The sequence below is a fragment of the Trachypithecus francoisi genome, unplaced genomic scaffold, assembly GCF_009764315.1.
Source record: "Trachypithecus francoisi isolate TF-2019V2 unplaced genomic scaffold, Tfra_2.0 Lachesis_group20, whole genome shotgun sequence".
NCBI lineage: Eukaryota > Metazoa > Chordata > Mammalia > Primates > Cercopithecidae > Trachypithecus > Trachypithecus francoisi.
Window position 1 is genome coordinate 20,116,580 of NW_022681466.1, and position 27,138 is coordinate 20,143,717.

The 27,138-nt window shown below is 47.2% G+C and overlaps 2 protein-coding genes across 3 annotated transcripts in view; both read right to left on the reverse strand.

Annotated features, from left to right (window-relative positions):
- CASC3 (CASC3 exon junction complex subunit) overlaps nucleotides 1-7,788 on the reverse strand; it is a 33,729-nt gene extending 25,941 nt beyond the window's left edge. Inside the window, exons 1-3 of the mRNA XM_033183137.1 lie at nucleotides 7,437-7,788; nucleotides 6,998-7,025; nucleotides 6,616-6,653 (exon numbers count right to left, since the gene is read on the reverse strand). Of these exons, the coding sequence (XP_033039028.1) occupies nucleotides 6,616-6,653; nucleotides 6,998-7,025; nucleotides 7,437-7,667 (297 nt within the window). The 5' untranslated portion in view covers nucleotides 7,668-7,788. The remainder of the gene's footprint in view (nucleotides 1-6,615; nucleotides 6,654-6,997; nucleotides 7,026-7,436) is intronic.
- A 3,890-nt stretch (nucleotides 7,789-11,678) lies between these two features.
- Nucleotides 11,679-26,817, reverse strand: MSL1 (MSL complex subunit 1). Of its 2 annotated transcripts, XM_033183138.1 has the most exons (9): nucleotides 25,419-26,817; nucleotides 22,398-22,621; nucleotides 18,840-19,222; nucleotides 16,888-16,935; nucleotides 16,371-16,435; nucleotides 15,360-15,427; nucleotides 14,806-14,930; nucleotides 14,565-14,637; nucleotides 11,679-14,195 (listed from the first exon to the last, which is right to left on the reverse strand). In XM_033183138.1, the coding sequence occupies exons 1-9, from the start codon at nucleotides 26,178-26,180 to the stop codon at nucleotides 14,105-14,107; spliced, it is 1,839 nt and encodes a 612-aa protein (XP_033039029.1). In that variant the 5' UTR covers nucleotides 26,181-26,817; the 3' UTR covers nucleotides 11,679-14,104. The 2 variants fall into 2 exon arrangements, with proteins under 2 accessions (XP_033039029.1, XP_033039030.1); XM_033183139.1 differs by lacking the exon at nucleotides 16,888-16,935.
- Between the last annotated feature and the right edge of the window lie 321 nt (nucleotides 26,818-27,138).

Here is a 27,138-nt window from a genome sequence, read left to right on the forward strand (position 1 = left end):
AACAACCTCTAAACAGCTCTTCTGCCCCTAGTCTTCCTCTGTGCCTCACCCACAATTCATCCTCCACATTTAAGCCTTCAATGGTACTTCTTTCCTTGCCATTAGGATAACATCCAAACTCCTTTACATATAGAATGGTAAGCTGTTATAAATTCACAATCCCCAAAACTCAATGAACACTCCATACTGCCTGTCAGTTTTTCCAGCGTTTCCAATCTCTAGTGACTACAGACAGTCCTGATGTATGATGGTTCAACTTATAATTTTGACTTTATGGTGGTGTGAAAGCCATAAACATTCAGTAGAAATTGTACTTCTCAGCTGGGTGCAGTGGCTCACCACACATGTAATCCCAGAACTTTGGGAGGCTAAGGTGGGAGGATCCCTTAAGCCCAGGAGTTCAAGACCAGACTGCAAAACATAGAGAGACCCCATCTCTATTCAAAATATTTTTTTTTTTTTTTTTTTTTAAGACGGAGTCTCGCTCTGTCGCCCAGGATGGAGTGCAGTGGCCGGATCTCAGCTCACTGCAAGCTCCGCCGCTTGGGTTTATGCCATTCTCCTGCCTCAGCCTCCCGTGTAGCTGGGACTACAGGCGCCCGCCATCTCGCTCGGCTAATTTTTTGTATTTTTTTAGTAGAGACGGGGTTTCACCATGTTAGCCAGGATGGTCTTGATCTCCTGACCTCGTGATCCGCCCGTCTCGGCCTCCCAAAGTGCTGGGATTACAGGCTTGAGCCACCGCGCCCGGCCCCTCAAAATATTTTTTAAAAAATAAAAAAGATGGCCAGATACAGTGGCTCACGCCTGTCATCCCAACACTTTGGGAGGCCGAGGAGGGCAGACTGTATGAGGTCAGGCGATCGAGACCATCCTGGCAAACACAGTGAAACCCTGTCTCTACTAAAAATACAAAAAATCAGCCAGACGTGGTGGCGGGCGCCTGTAGTCCCAGCTACTTGGGAGGCTGAGGCAGAAGAATGGCTTGAACCCAGGGGGTGGAGCTTGCAGTGAGCAGAGATCGCGCCACTTCACTTCAGCCTGGGCAACAGAGCAAGACTCCGTCTCAAAAAAAAAAGGAAAAGGCCGGGTGCGGTGGCTCACGCCTGTAATCCCAGCACTTTGGGAGGCCGAGGCAGGCGGATCAGGAGGTCAGCAAATCGAGACCATCCTGGCTAACACGGTGAAACCCCGTCTCTACTAAAAATACAAAAAAATTAGCCGGACATGGTGGCGGATACCTGTAGTCCCAGCTACTCAGGAGGCTGATGCACGAGAATCGCTTGAACCCGGGCGACGGAGGTTGCAGTGAGCTGAGATCACGCCACTGCAGACAGAGCAAGACAGGGTGAGACTCTGTCTCAAAAAAAAGAAAAAAAAAGGAATCATACTCCTTGAGACGCTAGATAGCAACAGAGAGCTGCTGCTCCAAGTTAGCCAAGAAGTTGTCTTGAACTTATGATGGGTTTACCAGAATGGGATATAACTATGCCATGAATCAAAAAGCAGCTGTACTGCAAATATTCTCCATCCCAAAACCACTTGTAACTCTGAATTCTGTCCACTTCTATTTTCAATATCACAACTCTACTCCATGCCACACTAAGTACTTAAGTAGATACCTACAATAGCTTTCTTAACTAGCTTTTCTGTCTCTGATCTTGTTCCTCTTCATTGCAGACAAAATAACTACTGTAAAAGAATCCTCAAATTTTACAGTACAGAGCATCAACCTGGGATATTCTTTTTTTTTTTTTTTTTTTTTTTTTGAGACGGAGTCTGGCTCTGTCGCCCAGGCTGGAGTGCAGTGGCCGGATCTCAGCTCACTGCAAGCTCCGCCTCCCGGTTTACGCCATTCTCTCGCCTCAGCCTCCCGAGTAGCTGGGACTACAGGCGCCCGCCACCTCGCCCGGCTAATTTTTTGTATTTTTTTAGTAGAGACGGGGTTTCACCGTGTTAGCCAGGATGGTCTCGATCTCCTGACCTCGTGATCCGCCCGTCTCGGCCTCCCAAAGTGCTGGGATTACAGGCTTGAGCCACCGCGCCCGGCCGGGATATTCTTTAATACATAAATGTCTGAGTCCACAATGCCCCTCCCAAGAGTCTGTTTCAGTAGAGAATGGCCAGTTGGATTTTCTGATGCAAGTGTTCTCTGGATCTGAAAAACACTTCTTTAAAATTTAAATCAGACAAAGCACAGTGGCTCATGCTTGTAATCCCAGCACTCTGAAAGACCAAGATAGGTGTATCACTTGAGGTCAGGAGTTCGAGACCAGCCTGGCCAACATGGTGAAACCTCATCTCTACTAAAAAATTTTTTAAAAATTAGCTGGGTGTGGTGGCGTGCATCTGTAGTCCCAGCTACCTGGCTACCTGGGAGGCTGAGGCAGGAGAATCGCTTGTACCTGGGAGGTGGAGGCTGCAGTGAGCCGAGATCGTACCACTGCACTCCAGCCTGGGCATGTGACAGTGTGAGACTCCATCTCAGAAAAAAAAAAAAAAAAAAAAAAGGTAAATAAAAATTAAAAAAAATAAAGAAATCCAATCACATCACTTTTTTTTTTTTTTGAGACAGGGTCTTATTCTGTTGCCCAGGCTGGAGTGCAGTGGTACAATCTTGATTCACTGCAACCTCCACCTCCCAGGCTCAAGCAATCGTCTCACCTCACCAATTGGTGGCCTCCGCTCACCAATTTGTCTTTATTTCTAATACCTATCCTGTACCAACAAAGCTCCAGTCACACCTAACTACTCCCAAGTTCCCAAACGCTATTTTCTCTATCTGGGCTTTCTCTCTTTTTAAAAAAAATTTTGGGCCAGGCGCAGTAGCTCATGCCTGTAATCCCAGCACTTTGGGAGGCCCAGGTGGATGAATCACGAGGTCAAGAGATGGAGACCATCCTAGCCAGCATGGTGGAACCCTCTCTCTCCTAAAAATACAAAAATTAGCTGAGCGTGGTGGCGCACACCTGTAGTCCCAGCTACTCAGGACGCTGAAGCAGGAGAATCACTTGAACCCAGGAGCCGGAGGCTCCAGTGAGCCGAGATTGCGCCACTGCACTCCAGCCTGGCTACAGAGCGAGACTCCATCTAAAAAAAAAAAAAAAATTGGGGGGCATGGTGACTCATGCCTATAATCCCAGCACCTTGGGAGGCCAAGGCGGGTGGGTCACCTGAGGTCAGGAGTTCGAGACCAGCCTGACCAACATGGTGAAACTCCGTCTCTTCTAAAAACACAAAAATCAGGCGGGTGTGGTGGCATGCACCTATAATCCCAGCTACTTGGGAGACTGAGGCAGGAGAATGGCTTGAATCTGGGAGGCAGAGGTTGCAGTGAGCTGAGATCAAGCCATTGCACTCCAGTCTGGGCAAGAGAGTGACACTCTGTCTCAAAAAAGAAAAAAAAAATTTAATTTTTTTTGGCTGGGCATGCCGGCTCATGCTTGTAATCTCAGCAATTTGGGAGGTCAAGGTAGGAGGACTGTTGGAACCCAGCAATTGGGGGCTGTAGTGAGCTGTGATCCCACAACTGCACTCCAGCCTGGGTGACTTGGGCAGCAGAGTGAGACCCTGCCTCTTCAAAAAAAAAAAAAAAAAAAAAAAAGACGGCTAGGCACAGTGGCTCACACCTATAATCCTGGTACTTTGGGAAGCTGATGCGGGCAGATCACCTGAGGTCGAGTTCATGACCAGCCTGGCCAACATGGTGAAACCCCATCTCTACTACAAATACAAAAGTTAGCCGGGTGTGGTGGCGTGCACCTGTAATCCCAGCTACTCAGGAGGCTGAGACAGGAAAACTGCTTGAACCTGGGAGGCGGAGGTTGCAGTGAGCCGAGATCACGCCACTGGACTCCTGTCTGGTTTACAGAACAAGACTCCATCTCAAACAAAAAAGAAAGTTTTTAATTTTTGTGAGTACATAGTAGGTATATATATATTTATGCAGTACATGAGTTTTTTTTTTGTTTTTTGTTTTTTTGAGACAGAGTTTCGCTCTTGTTGCCCAGGCTGGAGTGCAATGGCACCACCTTGGCTCACTGCAACCTCCACCTCTTGGGTTCAAGTAATTCTCCTGCCTCAGCCTCCTGGGTCACTGGGATTACAGGCGCCCACCACCACGCCTAGCTAATTTTTCTTATTTTCAGTAGAGATAGGGTTTTGCCATGTTGGCCAGGCTGGTCTTGAACTCCTGACCACAGGTGATCCACCCGCCTCAGCCTCCCAAAGTGCTGGGATTACAGGTGTGAGCCACCGCACCCAGCCCATGAGATTTTTTTTTTTTTGGTATACAATGTGTAATAATCATGTTAAGGGTAAATGGGGTATGGATCACCTCAAGCACTTATCCTTTGTTACAAACAATTCAATTACATTCTTTTATTGACACATTTTTTTTTGAGATGGAGTCTTGCCCTGTCACCAGCCTGGAGCACAGTGGCGTGATCTCGGCTCACTGCAACCTCTGCCTCCCAGATTCAAGCGATTCTCCTGCCTCAGCCTCCTGAGTAGCTAGGACCATAGGCGCGCGCGCCACCACAACCGGCTAATTTTTGTATTTTTGGTAAAGACAGGATTTCACCATGTTGGCCAGGGTGGTCTCGATCTCTTGACTTCGTGATCCACCCACCTCAGCCTCCCAAAGTGCTGGGATTACAGGCTTGAGCCACCACACCCAGCCAATAGTTATTTTTAAATATACAGTAAGTTACTGTTGACTGTAGTCACCACTTTGCAAATATGAAATTCTAGATCTTAGTCATTCTTTTTTATTTTTTAAATTTTTTGGAGACAGAGTCTTGCTCTGTTGCCCGGGCTGGATTACAGTGCTGTTGATTATGGCTCCCTGCCACCTCCACCTCCCAGGCTCAAGGGATTCTCCTGCCTCAGCCACTTGAGTAGTTGGAATTACGGGCATGTGTGACCACGACCTGCTAATTTTTGTATTTTTAGTAGAGATGGAGTTTTGCCATGTTGGCCAGGCTGGTCCTGACCTCGTGGCCTCAAGTGATTGGCCCACCTTGGCCTCCCACAGTGCTGGGATTACAGGTGTGAGCCATTGTGCTGGGTTTAGATCTTATTCATCCTAAGTATTATTTTTTTGTACCCCTATGGGGTTTTTTTTTTTTCAGACGGAGTCTCACTCTGTCACCCAGGCTGGAGTGCAATGGTGGGATCTCAGCTCACTGCAAGCTCCGCCTTCTGGGTTCACGCCATTCTCTTGCCTCAGCCTCCCGAGTAGGTGGGACTACAAGGCGCCCGCCACCGTGCTTGGCTAATTTTTTGTATTTTTAGTAGAGACGGGGTTTCACCGTGTTAGCCAGGATGGTCTCGATCTCCTCACCTTGCGTATACGCCCACTTCGGCCTCCCAAAGTGCTGGGATCACAGGCGTGAGCTACAGTGCCCGGCCTCTTTTTTTTTTAATGTATTTACTTTTTAAGACAGTCTCACTCCGTCACCCAGGTAGGAGTGCAGTGGCATGATTTCAGCTCACTGCCACCTCCATCTCCTGGGATCAAACAATTTTCGTGTCTCAGCCTCCCGAGTAGCTGGAATTACAGGCATACATCACCACACCCAACTAATTTTTTGTTATTTTTTAGTAGAGATGGGTTTTCACCATGTTGGCCAGGCTGGTCCCAAACTCCTGGCCTCAAGTGATCCGCCTGCCTCAGTCTTCCAAAGTGCTGGGATTACAGGCGTGAGCCACTGCTCCTGGCCCCTATGGGCTTTCTTACCGGTTGTTCCCCCTGCCTAGAACACATTCTACCCAGTCAACTCTTAATCTTTCCTGACTGACTAAGATGGATTCAGTGCCCAGCTATAACACCCTACTTAGCCCTATCCCAGCGCTATCCCCTATCAGCAAGTGGTACAATTGCTGGAATGTTTGTCCGACTTCCTTATTAAGTTGTAAGATCTCTAAAGATAGGAATTTTGTTATAATGTTCATTGTTTCATCTTCAAGGGCTTAACAGATTCTAAAATGTAGTAACGGTTCTAAAAATTTATAGACAAAATCTTTGATCCACTATCCAATTCCCCCTGTATATAATCCCATTACCAGAACTCAGGACTCCACTCAACAACCCAGAAAACAAACATTTATTCTGATGGCATCTCTAGTAGTTTATCCAAAAGACAGGAAACTTTCTCCTAGAAACAGAGAAATCCCCACCTATAAAATGATGGATGCTCTTGGCACAAAACATTCAGAATCCTACCCTTTCAAAGTCTTCAGATAGATTTGGGAAAAAAAATCCACGGAAAAAAATATCCAACTGGCTGGCTTCTCAACCTACACTGCATAAAACTGTCAAACATCTTTCAGACAACTTCAAGATGTACTCATTCTTATTTAGAACCTTATATTCTTCAGACAGGAAGAGAAGCCAACTAACAGTGTAACAACTGTGGCTTGAGACGGCGTATGCCCCAAGTTTTCCCTAGGTCTAAACAGAACAAGACATTCTGTAGCACTTTCTCAGAAGCATAAATGAAGAATACACAAGAGGATAAACACGGAGGTCATGGTACGTTTGCAACGAAGGTGTGTACACGTTTCTAAAAGCATTTCTGATCTGTACCATAGGAAAAAATCTGTCATACTCACTTCCGAGTCTTCTGCACTTTCATAATCCGAGAGAACAGCTGAAATAAAACAGAAATATGTGGAAAAACAGAAACCCAGAAACATTTTTTGGCTGCTTATTATAGGTCAGACTAAGAGTCTCATTTAATTCTGACATCAACCTACAACGTGGATAAAATTATAGTCTCCACTTACAGAAGGAGAAACAGACTCAGAGAGTAACTTTAACTTGCACAAGACTACACTGCTAAAACCTATGCTCTTAACCACTATGCTACAAAAAGCCACTCTGTGGCCCTAAATCCGTGACAGTGTGTGAGAATGTCGACAGTGGGAAATAGATTTTCTGAGTTCATGTTAAAAAAAAAACTGTTGTCCTAATGGGGTAAAAGATGCTACTCACCATCACCTTCAATGCCATCTTCACTCTCCTGAAGGAAAGTAGAAGACATGGGTTAGTTTTGTGATTTCCACAAGTGGGGAGTCCAATAAAGAAATGTGGGTGAAGAGCTGAAGACTCAGCACAAAATGGTCGGAGAGGGAGGCAAGCAGTAGCCAAGGCAGGTCTGGTCTCCTTCCCTCCAGCCCTGATTTCTGAATAAACATCCGCTTTCCATCCCCAGCGGCTCTGCCATCCTCCCAGAAACCCCCAATCCTTCTTCTTCCCTTAGAACTCCGGATGCAAACTCGCATTGGGGTAACTCCCCTTTTCTCGTAAAAACAACAAAAAAAGTCCCAGTATCTACTATCAACTCCCAGACACCGAGCATCACCTACACCCCGCCCCCGGCAGGCTTGCCGCCCGGTCCCCACCCCACCCCGCCCCGCCTGCGCGCACTCACACACTCCGACTCCTCAGCGCTCTTGGCGCCCCCGCTCTCCACCCGCCGCAGATGAAGGGCCCCGATTCGGCCTCCGCGCTGTGAAGGCAGAGAGCCGCTGCCGCCGCCTCCGGCGCTACCGCTGCAGCTCCCGCCGCCCCGCAACGGAGAGCCGCCGCTGTCTGAGCCGGAAGCACCAGATTCCTCGTCCTCGGTGTCTTGCGAAGCGCGCTGCCGCCGCCGGTCCGCCATCTTACGGAGAACGGCCACCGCCGGCGAGCTACTTACGCACCGCGCCCGTCCCAGAGGCTGCTGGGAGGCTCGATAACTAATCCCGGCGTGCTGCGCGTGCGGCGCTCGGCCATCCCGCTTGGGGTGGGCGGGACACGGGGCGGGGCCTAGACCTGCGACCTGTTTGCGGCGGAAGCGGATTACGTCTATCGGTGATGTAAGGGGGCGTGGCGCGGCCTCTGACTTCTCTTGGGCAGGCCTAGGGTGAGGGGAATTGAGACTTCAGCTGCCTCCGGGGTTCCTGGCCCGGCCATCTTGGGCTTCCCGAGTGGAAGGCGTCGACCTGTCACAGTTTCACTGCAACACTGGGGCTGTTTCATGGTTTTCTGTTTCCGTTTCTCAGTTCTACCTACGTTTGAAGCAGGTCAATTTACTGCATTCCTTTGCTTGGTAATATCACGAATCAAGGTAAATCTTAAAAGCCGTAGTGCTGCGTCAGATTTGCTACACCAGCCCGGTTTTTAAGATAACGGGCGAAGGAGAAACCAATTGTCTGCAGTGAAGCCAGAGGACTTCTTGTTGCAGCGTTTTCTCTGTGTTCTCATTTCCTCTTCACGTTTCTTCCCACCCCAGCCATCACCTGTCCCACAGTGCAGGCTGGTATGATGCCAGTGTTATCGGTTTTGTTTTGTTTTGAGGCAGGGTCTCACTCTTGCGCAGGCTGGAGTGCAGTGGCACGATCACGGCTCACTGCAGCTTTGACCTCCCGGGCACAGGTGACCTCCCTGCCTCAGCCTCCTTCGTAGTTGGGACAACCGTTACACACTACCACACCCAGCTAATTTTTCTATTTTTTGTAGAGATGGGGGTCTCGCTCTTGCTCAGGCTTGTCTCCTGGCTGGGCTCAAGCGATCTTCTCGTCTCAGCCTTCCAAAGTGCTGGGATTACAGGCATGAGCTACTGCCCTTGTGAGGATTTTAGAACCTATTTAAAAATAAATGGTCAGTAGAAACGGATGTTGATTCAAAATCCTGACATTATTTCCTTCTTAAGGTTTATGGAAATTCTTTGATTTTGGCAAGGCATTTGTCACCAATGAAAAGAATCAATGTATTTTCTTTGTACCATTATAAGGATATACAAAGTGCATGAGCTAAGTTTTTAGTGCACCTACAGGAGTGCACGCTAATAATGTATATCAAACAAAAGCCACTATGGCATAGGATTCTTTCCTGAGTAAAAAAAAAAAAATGGTTTGTTTTTTTTTGAGACGGAGTCTCGCTCTGTCGCCCAGGCTGGAGTGCGGTGGCGCGATTTCGCCTCACTGCAAGCTCCGCCGCCCGGGTTCGCGCCATTCTGCCTCAGCCTCCGGAGTAGCTGGGACTACAGGCGCCCGCCACCACGCCCGGCTAATTTTTTGTAATTTTAGTAGAGACGGGTTTTCACCGTGTTAGCCAGGATGGTGTCGGTCTCCTGACCTCATGATCTGCCCGCCTCGGCCTCCCAAAGTGCTGGGATTACAGGAGTGAGCCACCACGTGCAGCCTTTCCTGAGTAGAATTTTTATAAATAACATGGTTAAAGATCCTGATGTTTATCAAATTTATAGACAACATGAAACTGGAAGTAATTATGAATGCCTTCAGAGATTAAATGAAAATTCGAGGCCGGTTGCGGTGGCTCACGCCTGTAATCCCAGCACTTTGGGAGGCTGAGACGGGCAGATCACGAGGTCAGGAGATCGAGACCATCCTGGCTAACACGGTGAAACTCCGTCTCTACTAAAAAATACAAAAAACTAGTCGGGCGAGATGGCGGGCGCCTGTAGCCCCAGGTACTTGGGAGGCTGAGGCAGAGTGGCGTGAACCCGGGAGGCGGAGCTTGCAGTGAGCCGAGATCGCACCACTGCACTCCAGCCTGGGCTACAGTGAGACTCCGTCTCAAAAAAAAAAAAGAAAATTCAAACAATCTCAGCTAATTAGACAAGTGGCCAAACGTGACGACTTATAAGTCCAGCTCCAAAAGCCAACTGCCTGAGTTCAAAATGGAGGATATATGATTTAATAAGTGTTAAAGACCTGGAGGATCTTATCGATCATAAGCTAAACTGCTGCAAATAAGGCTGCCAAGTTTAGTGTCTAAATAAGGAAAGTGATAGTCTGCCGCTTTGTCCTTCAGTTGTTTGGTCTGGGTCCAATTTAATTTTTTTTTTTTTTTTTTTTTTTGAGACAGAGTCTCGCTCTGTCGCCCAGGCTGGAGTGCAGTGACCGGATCTCAGCTCACTGCAAGCTCCGCCTCCCGGGCTTACGCCATTCTCCTGCCTCAACCTCCCGAGTCGCTGGGACTACAGGCGCCTGCCACCTTGCTCGGCTAGTTTTTTGTATTTTTTAGTAGAGACGGAGTTTCACCGTGTTAGCCAGGATGGTCTCGATCTCCTGACCTCGTGATCTGCCCGTCTCGGCCTCCCAAAGTGCTGGGATTACAGGCTTGAGCCACCACACCCGGCCTGTTTTGTTTTTTTTTTTTTTTCTGAGACAGAGTCTCACTCTGTCACCCAGGCTTGGAGTGCTTTGGCGCGATCTCCGCTCACTGCAAACTCCCCCCCGCTGGGGTTCATGCCATTCTCCTGCCTCAGCCTCCCGAGTAGCTGGGACTACCAGTGCCCGCCCACCACGCCCGGCTAATTTTTTTGTATTTTTAGTAGAGACGGGGTTTCACCGTGTTAGCCAGGATGGTCTCGATCTCTTGACCTTGTGATCCGCCCACCTCGGCCTCCCAAAGTGCTGGGATTACAGGCGTGAGCCACCGTGCCCCGCCTCGAGCCACAGCAATCTTTAACTAGGGACTATGAAGAAAAGGAGGGATTGATCTTTTTTTCATTATCCTAGAAGGCAAAGCAAAAACCAATGGGTTTAAGTTACAAGAAGTTAGATTTTTGTCAACAAGCAAGAATTTTCAAACACTTAGGGGGAAAAATGTATGTTAAAAAACAAAGTGTTGAAGCAGAAGCTGGAATTTGCTCATCTGGAATGTTATCAAGGGTAAATCATGTATCAGGGGTCACAATAGATGACCTCTAAGGTCTTTCCAACCATAAGATTTTGTTAACTTAGACACCAGGGACCAAGTATCCTATAATCTCGGGTCTGAAGTTGCTAATTATACTTTTCTTTTTTTGAGTTGGAGTCTCCCTCTGTCACCCAGGCTGGAGTGCAATGGCATGATCTCGGTTCACCGCAACCTCTGCCCCTCCTGGGTTCAAGCAATTCTGGTGCTTCAGCCTCCCAAGTAGCTGGGATTACAGGTGCCTGCCACCACACCTGGCTAATTTATTGTCTTTTTGGTAGAGACGGGGTTTCACCATGTTGGCCAGGCTGGTTTCAAACTTCTGACCTCAGGTGATCTACCTGCCTCAGCCTCCCAAAGTGCTGGGGTTACAAATGTGAGCCACCATGTGCAGCCCCCCCCCTTTTTTTTTTGGACCAGTCCTTTTTTGTTTCTGTTTTTGTTTTTGTTTTTTTTTGAGATGGAGTCTCGCTGTCGCCCAGGCTGGAGTGTAGTAGGTTGATCTTGGCTTACTGCAACTTCCACTTCCCAGGTTCAAGAGATTTTCCTGCCTCAGCCTTCCAAGTAACTGGGATAACAGGTGCATGCCACCACACCTGGATAATTTTTGTATTTTTAGTAGATGAGGTTTTACCATGTTTTACTGTGTTGGCCAGGCTGGTCTTGAACCTCTGACCACAAGTGATCTGCCCACCTCAGCCTCCAAAGTGCTGGGATTACAGGCGTGAGCCACTGTGCCCAGCCAAGTTGCTGATTATACTTAAGGAAGCACACTGGACAATTGAGAAGGATGAAATACATTCTACTTATATACAAATGAAAGTGAGTATCTTATATAAAGGGGAAAATAATGTGTTATTCTTTTATATTGTGGAAATGGATTTCTTTTTCCAATGTTTCAAATATACAAGCAGAATTGTTTAATGTTTGCCAATAAATATAATAAATTGAAGCAGAAGTTCAAAAATTAACAGCCACAATAGTTTATTTACAATTGAACTCTTTATAAGATATTTACAAGACAACCAATTTTACACATCAGAAATGGTATCAAAAGTTATGAATTACAACACAGACAACAATATGAAATGGGCATAAAACAAAGCTGAAGTAGACAGACAAGCAATTTTTTTTTAAATTTATTAACACTAGCTTAAACTTTGTTAAAGAAAAACAAACAACTATGTTTTAGGAGAACTGCAGGGCCTTCAGTTGAAGATTGAATTCACAGTGTTGTATCCCATGTAGGGAAAAATAAGACTAATTTTCCCCCCACACTCTAACACACTGTAATTTTGCACTTGGAACTTTGCTAATCTACTCTCCAACCTCCTTCTCAACAAAGTCAAATCAAAGGAGAATTAACCTAGAAGAGGGGACAATAAAATAAGAGGTCCTCAGGGAGAGGGAGAACCAAGGAAATAGAATCTACTTAAGTCTGGCCAAATAGCACCTCGTGGATTCTTCTCAGTCTACTTCAAGTCAGAAACTGGGGAGTCCCCTGGGTAGGGCACAAACATAATGGTTAAATTTGCTAACTCATATCCAAAATTAGGAATCCGACACATGCTGAAATCAAGAAGAAACTGAGAGGGATCAAAGAACAAAGTTAAGAGACACTGATTGCGTCTTTTTTCTTTTTGGACACGTTACGAAGAAATATAACATAGGTAAGAGTAAGAAAAACTGAACATCCTGCCACATTAAAATGATGGAGAACAAAGAAATTCTGGCCCAGTTTTTCTAGAAATCTCCTTCTCCTTAAGGTGTGAGATGACAGCCCCTAGTGGAATTAAGTCCTATTTCTCTCTACATCCTTGCTGCAATGAAGTTTACAGCAGGTTCCCTTATAGAGAGCCCACTCTCCTAAGCAGATGGAGTTACAAATGAAAACCCATAGCCACACACACACACACACATACAAAAGGAGAAATAAGAGCAGCAAGATCATCCAAGAATACTACATGTGCTGCCAGAATAATTCCTTTAAAAGTCAAATCCAGGAAGCACAGATCAACATCTCACAAAAAGCTTTAGCAGTGGGAGGCCCCTGAGGAACTTTTCTTCTCTTCCCACAATGGTATCCCATTCTCTCTCGTGCTCCACTGATGGGCCAGCCACACACCCTACATACCTTGGCTTCTCCTCTAAAAGTGCTAATAATCTGGGGACATATTCTCTTTAAGGATAAAAGCCCCTACCTTCTAGGAGATTAGACCCCTACTTGTTTTCACACAATAGTCCTGAAGACTAAAGAAAGGCAATTCCTATATATTTGAGACCAGAGGTCTTGGCTCTATTTTCCTTTCAGATAGTTAATAGGGATCTTACACTGAGACCAAAGTGGCCTGGGAGTGCTATCCTGATATTTTAACAAAATGGGGGAGGGGAGAGGACCAAGATGGTACACATACAAATCTTATTTTTACAAAGTGAATGGAGAAGCTCAGGTACATCTGTTTGTTTCAAGATGTAGACATTTGCCAGCCAAAGGAAGCACCTATTTCCACACTCTCCCTCTACCCTCCCTAAGTCTCTATCCCACCACCAAGAGCCCAGCTAAAAGGATGAAGCCCAATGAAGGAATACTTGAGAAGTGATGTGATACAAGGACATCTATACAGGTTTTGGCATGCCGTCTCAAATGCTAACTGCTTTTGTTTACAGCTGTAACTTGTTCTGAAACTAACCATCCCCACTTTCTTTTCCAAATATTTTGTTTTTTGAGGGGTAAAGAAATTCAGTTACCCATTAACTGAGAAAACAATCACAGCCAAACATCCCTTTCCACATGACTGTATCACAGAATAGTTTCAAGAGAACAACTATCTTCACACAGTTATCTACCAACTCTCTGATGTCTTTTCTACTCTGTGAAGATGGCTTGCTTCATCGCTTCACTTGTCATTCCTCGTCTGGTCCTAAAGCTCATGGTGAGGTTGTTTGTTTTGTTTTAGGGTTAAAAATCACTATACCCACTATAAGGAGGGTGTACCAGGGTGAGAAGAGTGCCATGCAGGCACAGTTCTAAAGGAAGGGGTTGCTTCATCTTCCACATGTCTAATGAAGAGAGCCCTTTTACCCCTTTAACATAGGCAAATGTATAGAAACAGACCCCTGAAACTTCTGAATCTGCCAGCCTATAGCTTTAGCTTGAGAGCCCATTTCCCAACAAAGGGAAAAGAAATCCCAATCACCCTCCATAACTCACAATTAGCCGAATGGAAGAGTTTTTGTGAAATCAGAGTGATGAAAACAAAGTCAAGGGAGTATGAAAGGGTATTATCAGCGAGTGATAACATATGTGAGGACAAAGGTCACATATACAGGTCTCTGCCACTCTCTGGAATGGCATGCTACAACTATCTGAAGACAACGTTCTTGCCAGCACAGCTATTTCCTACACGTCCGGTGAGGTGTTTGCTTCTTCTGGATCTCCAACCTGCATCGGCTACGCTCATCTAACCAGGGTAGCTCAAAATTCCTGGCAAAAGAGGATGAAGAAATCAACTTGCAAGACTAGACAGGATTCAGTGTGGACACGATAGCAACTACAAAAATGTCACTATGTCCCTATCTCTGACTAGTTTGGAGTGTCTTTCCTGCCTCAAAGCCAGAACAACTGTGTACCATTAAAGTGATGGGATCATCTACTTCTATCTCAAAAAGCAATCCTTCTAATTATTGGCTTGGGAATCTTACTACAAAAGCTAGTTGCCCAGGTAGCCTCATTTATGTCAAAGACCCATGGCTATCCCTAAGCCACCTGGTTCTACCTCATATCTAGGCTTCCATGAAGTCTGAGAAGGATGTGTAAGTTACCTGGAAGGGGAGGAAAAAAACGTATACTTACTGTGGAGTTAATTTTGGTAATGGTCGTCCAAATGCTACAACAGGCAAGAAGGGGGTAATCATCAAACTTTCAACTATGGGAGAAAGTCAAACAGGAGCTTATTAGTGATATAGATGGGAAATGTCTAGAAGTTATATCTGCTCCAAAATACACTTAATTCATTCAGAGTAAGTTGTACCCTGGAGCCTTGCACCCTCCTCCTTCTTTGAAAAACCTATTATTTTAGATGGACACAACTTACCATCATCTGGCTCAGGGAAAAATGAGGTAACCTCAGGCTCAGATTCCTGAATTCCTTTCTTTTTATACATTCTGAGCTGCAGTCGCTGTAAAATTCTTTGTTCCCTGATCCTCTGAATATCCCATCTGGGAAAAACAAACCAAACAAAACAAACAAACCCAACATTACTGTTTACCCAAAACCTGCTCTATAAAAACAACTCACACAATCCAGATGCTAGGAAGACTCCTGCTGACTCCTCTAGACAGGGTAAAGAGAAATGCCTGCCTGGTTAAAGGAGTGCTGTTTTAAGCCTACTGTCTAGATCATGTGTTGGTGTTCCACAGAAAGTAGAACTGAGGAAGGTCATACACAAAAAGAGGCCAAACATGTTTTCCTACTTAGTTGGAAACCATTTCCAACTAAGATATTCAACCAACTGGGAAGCCAGTAATGTAAGAGTGTTAGGTGCTCCAAGATTCTCCACAGCATGAAAGAGGGAGGTCAGGTGCCCTGATCCTCTGTCCTAGGTCCTAGGGCTCAGTTGTTTCCAGGATGGGCATCTCTGGCCTCACCTTTTCCTTCTCTTCTCATCCAGCTCCAGTTTTGCATGCCGCTTCGAAAACACACTGTCATCCAGGTTCTGTGTAAAGAAAAGCAGCTGATAAGCTATTTATCACCATGTATTAGTTACACACATATACTAACTGATTTCCAGCTTCCAGGAATGTTAAAATCTTTCACCTTCCGGTTCTACCTGAGTCTGTGGGTTCCATGGATAGTATGGGAACTTCCTGGTAACAGAATCAACAAAACACATACTCCTTTCCCCATCCACACCCTTTTAGAATCTCCAAATTTCACAATCATTTCCATAACTTTCCAAGGTAAACACCACATCAAACTAAAACCCCCAGACTGCCATAAAGTCTCCTCGCCTCCATACTTTGTAGGAATCTGACCTTGAAATAATCAAAACATTAAGAGTCAAATGAGCTTAGAATATACAATTTTATGGCTGAGGGGTACATGCTTGCTTTTTTTTTTTTTTTTGATGGAGTCTCACTCTGTCACCCACGCTGGAGTGCAGTGGTGCGACCTTGGCTCACTGCAACCTCCACCTCCCAGGTTCAAGCAATTCTCCGTCTCAGCTTCCCGAGTAGCTGGGATTACAGGCGTGCACCACAAAGCCTGGCTAATTTTTGTATTTTTAGTAGAGATAGGGTTTCGCCACATTGGCCAGGCTGATCTCTAACTCCTGACCTCAGGTGATCCACCTGCCTCAGCCTCCCAAAGTGCTGGGATTATAGGCATGAGCCACCGAGCCCAGCCCTAACTTTTCTACTTAGCATAAAATCTATTTTGAACACTACCTAGCTACTTATTTTTTTAATCAATCACTTAGCTACTCTGGACCTGTTTTTTAATCTATAAAATGAAGGAGCTGGACCAGATAATTTCTCAAGTTTCTGTCTGGCCTTAAAATTCTATTTAATTCATCCATAGTACTATGACATTTTCAAGTTATACCCTCATGTTCTATTTACTCTCTCACTCTCTTCAATTGACTGCTGTTGGTTACCTACCTCCAAAAGGTCTGAAGGATTTGGGTCCCTTAGAGGCTCTACTGAGTGGTCCCTCCAAGAAGGAACTGAAAAAAAAAAAAGAGAGAAAAAGAAAGGGAGGAGGGGTGGAACCACCCTTAAATCCAAAGTCGCACAACTATTCACTAGGATAAGAGGTCTCTCCCCAGATGAGACAAAGTTACCAAGTGATAGGAATCCATTCTATGGCCTCCCTGAAGCCATATTCAGTGTCCTTGCTATGGTATAAAAGAACCTAAAATGCCATTGCAGTCTGCCAAACTCAGGATCACAAAAACCCTAAACCAATACCTGACAATTCATATAATGGATGCTATAGCAGTTCCTGAAAAACAACTGAAATTTGTTGTCATTTTGAAGTCTATAGTAGTGTAATCAATCATACACCAAGAAATCTCACTCTCCCACATCCAGTGGATGGGGAATGCAGCTCCCAACCATCCACCATCCCACCAACCCCCACCCCAGGCCCAGCCAGCACAATTCCTATTCTACTCACCAGCCAAGACTGAAGTTTCTCCTGCAACACTTGATGGCATCAGACACCCTAAATAATGCAGGAAAGAAGAATAATCTCAGTGTAAAAAGAAAAAAAGCCCATACCCCAAATGGAGGAAAGGATCATCACTGAAGTTCTCACTAGGAAGCCATTTTGTTTTTTGAGTTGTTCTTTTGAGAATTTCTCTCTGGGGGAGGGGAAGAGGGAACAACAGACAAAAGAAAAGAAAATAAGCCCACCACTTTTTTTTTTTACACTGAGACGACTTCTTTTCTTCATTATTTAGGGTGGTTTCCCTGCAACAGTTGATGGCCAAGGATATCAAACCTTAAACTCAGAACATGGCAGGTGAGTAAAAGTTGACCCTATTTTTCAAATAAAAGATCAGTGTTCTCAAAACTTACATAAGTAGTCTTCTTAAACAGCTCCCTCCTCCCTCCAAACAAACTACCTTGCTGGTCCAGCCTGAACAACATGCACAAAGACTTTGGCTCCCCTAGAACAAGCCATTGAGCCTTCCTCTTGAGATAGGGGCATCAAGAATAAGGATTCACATGTTTATTCACAACTCAGGCTCCTCAAGGGGCTGGGATCTCCCCAATCAGATTCTTTTGTTTCACTATGCCCACAATCTCAGAGGTGTTTGAAATTGTCTGTACTAGGGAAGACAGGATTTTCAAAAATAGCCAGTCACACAGAACAGCTCTGGACCAAGCCATTACCCAATCCCGGATGGGAAGTTGCTTCACGTTTCTCTTAAGTTGTTACACAGCATTGCCATGGCAGCAAAAAAGGTTAACCATTAAGGAAGAACCTGTTCAACTGACTGAACCAACAAAAATCTGAACCTAGATCAGGATCCTGATCTAATGTACTCAAGTGTGAGGCCTAATAGAGGTTAGATCATTAAGATGACTAATCTAGCTTTCCCACTTTATTTTGTCACCAAAACAGCCAAACAAAGCCTGGAGAACGCTCTTGTCTCACTGGAATGGATTTCTATCCCCATCCTGCTAGGCAAGACACAGTGGTAGAAACTTGGGACTGCGGCTCTATCCTGGAAGGCCTCCCCAACCATGACCCCAGAGTAACCGCAGTGACTGACATAGACTAATATTACATGATTGAAGGCACATTCCAGTTACTGGTTGATGTAGAAGATAGGGGAGCATCTCTGTGTGGAAGCCATAAAGGAAAAAAAAGGGAATGAAGACCAAGGTCCCACACCCCACACCCTCCCCAAGCAGCTCAGATATCCCAAGATAGTCCTTATTGTTTGAAAAATAGTTTGTAGACCATTTTATTTAAATATATGAACAACCAATGGGCTACTGCAATCCAAGTAAACTCTTCACATTTTAGAACCTTTGTGAAGTATAGTAAGATAAAGTAAGACTGTTGGTCTTTGGCAGATTCCTCCTGCCCCCCAGACAGGGACATAGATATACAGATAAATGTTTATATAGTTAAAGAGCGGAGGCCCAGGTGAAAATTCCCCACCCCAAGCTGGCTCCCCAACCCAAAAATTACCATTGGCCCCTGAGAACACCCAAAGACCACCCTCCCAGATTTCACACAATATCAATTGCAGGAACAGTCGTGCATGGCAAAGTATAGTTCTATGCATTTCACAGCACAGAAAACCCTTCTTTCAGAGGGCATGCAAGTTGCCGGAGATTACACCCCCAAGTCTGGTGCTCTTGTGATGAGCAACTTACTGGCAAACACATCTCCCAGTGTTGTAAGCAGGCAAATACATTGAGCACATTTTGCTGTAATTCCATCTATTTGCAATGCCTGCACAGTGTCTGTCTCTGGCTGTTAACTTACTCATTCTTGACAGAACTCTGCTTTATTGATTGCACTTTTTTAAAAATGCCAAAGGCATTTTCACACTTGTTAGCTTGACCGCCACCACTAGGGTATAAGAGCAAGTGTTCTCTATGCCTTACTTGCTACAGTCTCCTCCTTCTTTGGAGAGGATTCCCGTAATGGTAACGGTGATGGGGGAGGCTGGTGCCAACGACACAAATACATTTCTGTGGTGGAAAGGTACGGCAAATCTTCTATCTCACTTGAGAAGGCTTTCTCCTTGGGATGGGTGCTGGGTCCCTTTTGGGGAGTGGAGAGTCTTGGTGGGGTGTCCACTGAAGACCGGGGCTTTTCTGGGGTTTCTTGGCTCCTCAATTCACGTTTACAAACAGTTTCAGATAAGGAACCACAGGGTTCCTCTTTAATAGGAGAGTGCTTAGGAGTTTTTGTTTTGACTTTTGAAAATTCAGGAGCCAGCTTTTTAACAGGAGTCTTTCTTTCTGTACTTCCAAATGGGGATTTCCTATTAGATAGGGAAGAAAACATTATAAAATATATTGACACTTGAATAAAATCTAATTTGAACACATTCTGGAGCAAAAGAATAAGCTGGTTATTTTGCCCCAAAATGACAAGTATTCAGGTACCTAAATGTCTGGTGTTCATTTGGCAGTCATGAGCAGGAACAGCCCAGGCTTAGCAGTATATAAAATAGGCCATTAGTAAATGTCTTTTTTGTTGTTGTTTTTTGTTTTTTTGAGACGGAGTCTTGCTCTGTCACCCAGGCTGGAGTGCAGTGGCATGATCTCGGTTCACTGCAATCTCTGCCTCCCGGGTTCAAGCAATTCTATCTCAGCCTTCCGAGTAGCTGCAATTACAGGCATACACCACCATGCCTGGTTAATTTTTTTTGTATTTTTAGTAAAGGCAGGGTTTCACCATATTGGTCAGGCTGGTCTCGAACACCTGACCTTAGGTGATCCACCCACCTAGGCCTCCCAAAGTGCAGGGATTACCGGCATGAGCCACCACACCTGGCTAGTAAATGTTTGTTGAATAAGGAGTTTTCATGCTTAAGAATATTCAAGGTCCACCAGGTGCAGTGGCTCACGCCTGTAATCCCAGCACTTTGGAAGGCCGATGTGGGCGGATCACTTAAGGTCAGTAGTTCGAGACCAGCCTGGTCAACATGGTGAGACCCCAACTCTACTAAAAAAAATACAAAAATTAGTTGGGCTTGGTGGCCCATGCCTGTAATCCTAGCTACTTGGGAGGCTGAGGCAGGAGAATTGCTTAACCCTGGGAGGCAGGGGTTGCAGTGAGCTGAGATCACGCCACTGCACTCCAGCCTGGGCGACAGAGTGAGACTCCATCTCAAGAAAAAAAAAAAAAAAAAGGAAGAAGAATATTCAAGGTCCTTTAGCCAACATCATTAGGTACCACTACAACCCACTACATTAGGTGCACCTATTTCCTGTAACCCAGAGATCAGTCTCTTTCCTTTTCCCTCCAACCCTGTACCACATTAATTACAACCTTTATTTCCTTTATCTTGCTATCTGCTGGCATTCTCTAACCTCTTTCTTCCTCCCTTCTTCCCCTACCACATCCCAAGAAAGTCATCTCCCTTCCTCTTTACCAACCTAAATTTTATACTTCTTTTTTTTTTTGAGACGGAGTCTCACTCTGCTGCCCAGGCTGGAGTGCAGTGGCGCGATCTCGGCTCAGTGCAACCTCCGTCTCCTGGGTTCAAACGATTCTGCTGCCTCAGCCTCCCTAGTAGTTGGGACTACAGGTTTGTGCCACCACACCCAGCTAATTTTTTTATTTTTGGTAGAGACAGGGTTTCACCATGTTAGCTAGGATGGTCTCAATCTCCTGACCTCGTGATCCGCCTGCCTCGGCCTCCCAAAGTGCTGGGATTACAGGTGTGAGCCACCGCGCCCGGCTATACTTCTTTTTCAAGACTGATTTCCTACTTAAAGTTTCACAATTCTAACCCAGAATAATTTTTAATATCCCTGCATCTTACAAAACTTAGTTTAATGTCTGTAATCCCAGCTCTCTGGGAGGCCGAGGTGGGAGGATCACTTGAGCCCAGGAGTTTGAGATCAGCCTGGGAAACAAAGTGAGAGCCTGTCTCTATAAAAAAATTTAAAAAGTTAGCCAAGCATGGTGGTGAGTGCCTATGGTCCTAGCTACATGGGAGGCTGAAGTAGGAGGACCACTTGAGCTCAAGAGGTGGAAGATGAAGTGAGCCATGTTGGCGACACTTGCACCCCAGCCTGGGTGACAGAACAAACAAACAAACAAAAAACCTTAGTTTATATCAGGTGTTGTACATCTACATATTTTACTGCATTTGAATTCTGAGTTTTCAAAATGTATGCCCATCCTTACAGTTGGGCTAATTTCTCTGAGTCCAAGGACAGTTCCATTTTACCTTTTTTTAAAAATTGAAACAGGGTATCACTCTGTCACCGAGGCTGGAGTGCAGTGTGCAGTGGTGCAATAACAGCTCACTGTAGCCTCAACCTCCCAGGCTCACGGCCTCAACCTCCTGAGTAGCTGGGACTACAGGTGCATACCTCCAGGCCCAGCTAATTTTTGGACTTTTTGTAAAAATGAGGTCTCACTATGTTCCCCAGGCTGGTCTCAAACTCCTAGGTGCAAGTGATCCCTCCCTCCCCACCTTGCCCTCTCAAAGGGATTACAGGCATGAGCCACCACGCCTGGCCTCTATTTTACTTTTCTATGTCTACCAGTGTACAACACAATGAAGGAATTTAACACTTCCTAACTTGAATTGCTATAGTTTTAAGAAACTCAGCTGTCACACTTGTTGCCCATTCTTTTTATGATGTAAGCTGCATTCAATAATTATTACTGTGACCAATATACTCCCAAGCAGACTTTTACAGTCCGCATAAAAGTGTTTCAAGAGGCCGGGCGCGGTGGCTCAAGCCTGTAATCCCAGCACTTTGAGAGGCCGAGATGGGCGGATCACAAGTCAGGAGATCGAGACCATCCTGGCTAACATGGTGAAACCCCGTCTCTACCAAAAAATACAAAAAACTAGCAGGGCAAGGTGGCGGGCACCTGTAGTCCCAGCTACTCCGGAGGCTGAGGCAGGAGAATGGTGTAAATCCAGAAGGCGAAGCTTGTAGTGAGCTGAAATCCAGCCACTGCACTCCAGCCTGGGCCACAGAGCGAGACTCCGTCTCAAAAAAAAAAAAAAAAAAAAAGAATGTTTCAAGATAGTTTATCAGCACAAAATACTTTTTAAAATTTTTTTTTGATGGAGTCTCACTCTGTTGCGAGGCTGGAGTGCAGTGGCGCAATCTCGGCTCACTGCAACGTCTGCCTCCTGAGTTCAAGTGATTCTCCTGCCTCAGCCTCCCGAGTAGCTGGGACTACAGGCACCCGCCACCACGCCCGGCTAATTTTTTGTATTTTTAGTAGAGACGGGGTTTCACCATGGTGGCCAGGATGGTCTCAATCTCCTGACCTCATGATCCACCCACCTCGGCCTCCCAAAGTGCTGGGATTACAGGTGTGAACCACCACACCCAGCCCTCAGCATAGAAGACTTCTAAAGCAAGTTATGACTGCTATAAAACCAATTCATAAATCCCAATAATCCCCTACTCTCAATCACTAGTAACAAGTGTCCTCATCAAACAAAATTATCAGCACACCTTTTATGTCCCTTTCCACTCCGCCCACATGAGAAAGGCTTGGGAGGCAGAGTCTGGGATGTCTCAGAAAGCTCCGGCTGGCACTCCAGTTTAATTTTCTCAGATAGCTCTGTTTCCTCTCTCTCTTCAGTTTCATAGCCCTGAAACAGCTTGTGCCTTTCTTTCTCGTTATCCTTCTTTACCAGCTGCATCCGCCTTTCCATACGTTCAATCCGAGCAAGGAGCTAAAAGAGAGAGTAGCAAAATGCAGACTTAACACATAAAAAATTAAACACACAGATACTTAGCCCCATTTAGGAATCATATAGTCTTCTGCCTCTTTCTATGGACCACATCAACTCAACTTTTTAAATAGGCAGACATTAATTAATTTGAACAGTTTCCCTTAAACAAAAAAGAGAAGACAAGGTATACTGTTTAATTTTAAAGGCCAAACTAGATGGGAAGAGGCATGGGGGAATTTGTAGTTCATTCTTCTGTAAGGAGATCCTCTGCACCGGGAGGGACCATAACATGCCTTTTAATGGCATGGTCTCTGCTACTGCTATCCTTGTGGTTCCAAGTTGGTTTGGGAGTTTCCAGAATTAATTGTATACATATTCTTTTTTTTTCTTTTTGAGATGGAGTTTTGCTCTTGTCACCCAGGCTGGAGTGCAATGGCTCACTGCAACCTCCACCCCCACGTTCAAGCAATTGCCCTGCCTCAGCCTCCCGAGTAGCTGGTATTTCAGGCGCCCACCACCACACCGGGTAATTTTTGTATTTTTAGTAGAGACAGGGTTTCACCATGTTGGCCAGAATGGTCTCTATCTCTTGACCTTGTGATCCACCGGCCTAGGCCTCCCAAAGTGCTGGGATTACAGGCTTGAGCCACCGTGCCCAGCCTACATGTTCTTTTAAGAGGCCCTAAGATTGTCCAAATTCTATCCTCTCTACTTCTACTCCAAAACCCTATACACAACAGAAAAGTGCAAACAGTACATTGAGAAGGAATTAAGAGCTCATACAGTGCTACCAGGAATGGCAGTGTTACTTGAAAGGGGTATGTGTGGGAGGGGGTACTTTTAAAACAATGAACATTTGGAAAATAGAAATCAGTACCCATAAATTCCAACCATCATGATATATACACATTGCTTTGTATTTGAAGTAACACAAAAAATTATACCTATTCATCTAAATATTTATTAAAATCAAAGTTCCTTTAGTTTTCATTAAAAGGACTAAAAATCTAAACAGAAAATGGAAGTCTATTATCATTGAAAACTTTGTGTTAGTTTAGTTTTGAGAAAAGGTGTTGTGCTACTTATACTCTATTACAAGAATTTTATCTGGGTTAGACAGTGATATTAATGCTGCCTTCATTACATTCATTGCATAGATTTCAGACAAGGCCAAACAACAACTGGAATAAGTGAAACAAGCTTAAGCAACATTAAAATTGCAATACACAACAGAAGCAGTGAGTACCAAGTTCTGACACTCTATCCTTAACTCACCCCACTTTTCCTGACTAGGAAAGCCTGCAAAGGGGCCATTACCTCAGGAACTGAGCAGAAACCTCCACAATCAGCAGAGAAACCCCCTATCAGCCATACTCTCATTTCATCTCCTTGTATATGTTTTGATTCACAGCCCTTAACCACCGTTTGTGGGTGACATTTCCTTGATTTTTTCTCCTTCTCTGGCCCTTGTCTTCCCACTCCCCCCCATACAAGGATATGATGTGTTGTAATTACGGTACCATCACACCCCTAGACTGCAGTACAGTCTGAGCAGTGCCACCTCCATGTTGAGTAACTTCCACAAATCAACACCATGAGATATTTTAATGAGACCTGCCCCAGCTCCCAATCCACCTTGCAGAATGCATTCTCCAATAAAACAGCCACCCGATGCGATTCATTTGGAAAGCAAACAAAATGAATAGCCGCCTGCTCCCTTGCTCAGCTCTTAGCGCACACGACGCCAGAAAGAGGAGAGAGGGAGAGATGAGGACGGCGGGGAGGGAGGGAGAGAGAGAGAGAGAGACAGAGAGAGAAAGGGAGAGAGAGAGAGAGAGAAGAGGGAGGGAGAGAGGGAAAGAGAGATTGCTGCAGCCTGAACACAACAATTGTAGAAACCATGTTTATTTTTAGGCAGCTGTAAGGTATGCTAGCACAGTAATACCCCCCACCCCAGCTTCCCTCATATCTGAAGGAATATGTTTTAACGCGGAGGTGCCCTTAACTACTGCTGCAGTAAAAACAAGCCTGTGTTGTCCAAGCTACTCAGAAATAAAGAAATAATAAACGACTTTCCTACTCCCTAAGATTCTAAAATAAGGATGGGGAGGTCTATTTAATACATTTAATAAGCTTACTTTCCCCTGATGCCCTAAAATCTTCCAGCTTCAAACACCATGCCTATACAAGGGACCTGGTCAGTGGGTCATGTATTAGAACTCAGGTTCCTATTAAAAGCTGTCTGAAATCAAAGGCAGTGCTTCCTTAATATCATTTAAGAAAACTAAAATAGGATTCCATATAAATCACCTCTGCCCCTGTGCCCACTAAAAGGCCTACTGCCCTATCTAAAGATGCTGCAGCAGTGGTGAGAGCAACAGCTGCTTGCTACAGCTCTCTCCTCCACCGTGCATTTCTAACGCAATAGCTCTTTAATTTAACCCTTCCATAAGGCCGCAACACCTACACCCCACCCTTTCATTTTTAACCCCTCACAGATCAGGTCTTTTCCCACTAAACATCTTTCCCACACGTCTGGGGCTGTCATTTTAAATTAACCCTTTGGCACCTGAAACCCCTCCCCTTCCCCCTGGGAGGTTGCCCTTTAACCCTTCCCTCCAACCCAACGTGTCTGTGAGCTTGACTCTCAGAGAACCAGAGCCTAAGATACTCCTTTGCCGGTGGCCAACCTCCTTTACCCTTAACCCGGGGGTGCCTTAACCTCCTACAGCCCCCTTCCCCCGAGCATGCGCACAACTCGCTCCTCGGCCCGAATGCAGATTAACCCCTCCCGTACCGTGTCTCTCTCTGACTTCAGCTCCTCGATCTCCTTTTCCTTGGCCTGCAGCTGCTGCTGCTGCTGTTCGATGAGGTCCAATTGCAGCAGAAGGATCTGTTTGAGGCAGGCGGCCTGACTGGAAGCTCCCGAGCCGCCACCACCCCCGAGAGGGCTCTTCCTCATACTCTTCCATCTGCCCTCGCTGGCCGCCAGGGTCCCGGCGGTGGCGGTGGGCGCGAGGGGTGGCGGCCCGGGCAGAGGTAGTGGTGGGGGTCCCGCCGGGTCCGAGGCGGTGGCAGCGGGGGAGGCCGCCCCACCCTTGTCCCCAGCCCAGGGCGTAGGCTCTTTGGCCGCCGCCACGAGAGAGCCCGTCTGAATGGGCAGCACCGCCTGATACTTGGGCCGGGGGCTGCAGCCGGCTGCGGCGGGCTCCCCCCCAATGCCGGCTTGCTTGGTGGCCGGGGGCGGACAGGGCAAGGGCACCGAACCGCCCCAGCTCTCTTCCTGCTGCCCGGGGGCCGCCCCGGCCGGGAGTAACAAGCCCCGGCCCTTGCCGCCGCAGCCGGCCGGGGAAGGCGCGGGGCTCCCGCCCTGGGAGGAGGCCAGCGGGGGCCCCGGCTCCTTGAGCTTACGGTGCCGGGGGAGGAAGTGGGCTTCGGCCGCCCCGGGCTCGTCCTCGGGCCCGCCCAGCGCCGCAGCCCGCTCGTAGTCCAGTCGCTGCTCAGGGTTGCCGCCGGCAGGGGCCGCGGCCGCCTTGAACACCGCGGATCTCATGGTCATAGTGGTCCGGAGCAGCGCCGGGCACCGAGGCGGAGGAGGGGGTGGGGAAGGGGCGAGGTGCGAGGGGTCGAGGACTAAGGGGGGGAGGGGAGTTTGGCGGGCTCGCCTCAGCAGCGCGGCAGCAGGCCTTCGCTAGCGCGGCTCCTCCGGGGCCCGGGCGCCATCCCGCCGGCGTGCGGAGACGTGGAGGCCGCGGCTGAGGCCCGCCGCCGGCCCATGGGGGCCTCGCCGCCGCCTCTGCTGCCGCCGCCGCCGCCTTCGCCTCAGAGGCAGGAGCTCGCACCCAGCCGCCCCCGAGCTCATCCCCGGAGCTCGCTTCGGCCCCCCCTGGCCCGGCCGGGCCCGCCTCGTCTCCCCACCCCGCACCCCCCCTTCCCCGCCCCGGCCCCCCGCCCCGGAGCTCGCCTCAGCCGCCCCGAGCCTCCATTTCCACCCCCCTCCTCCTCAGGAGGGGGTGGAGGGCTGGGTCCGCCCAAAGCCCTCCTACTCCGGGAGAGGGGGTCTGTCGCCTCCCCCGGGGGTCTCCGCGGCTCAGGGTCCCCCTCCCCCACAGTCACCCCCGGCGCCTCAGCGTTTCCCTTTAAAAAAACGGAGCCGCTCGTAGCCGCCACCGCCGCAGCCGCCGCCGACCGGAGAACGCATGCGCGGGGAGGAGAGCGGGCGGGAGTGCACCGGGAGCCGAGAGGAGGGAGGCGGGCCGCGCTATTGTGAAAGGGGCCGCCGCCGCCTCGAGGGGGGCAGGGAGGGGACGCCGGGGGCCGGGGGCCGGCGAGGGGAGGCCAGGGCTGAGGGGCGAGGACCGAGGAGCGCGCGGAGGAGCGGGGTGAAGGTGGGCTGCCGAGGGAGGGGTGAGCTGAGGGAGGGTCAGGAGAGGGGAGAAGGGCGAGGGCGGCGGCGGGGAGAAGGGGAAAGCGGAGGCTCCCCGGGAAAAAGAAGCGCTAGAGAATGGAGTTGTAGA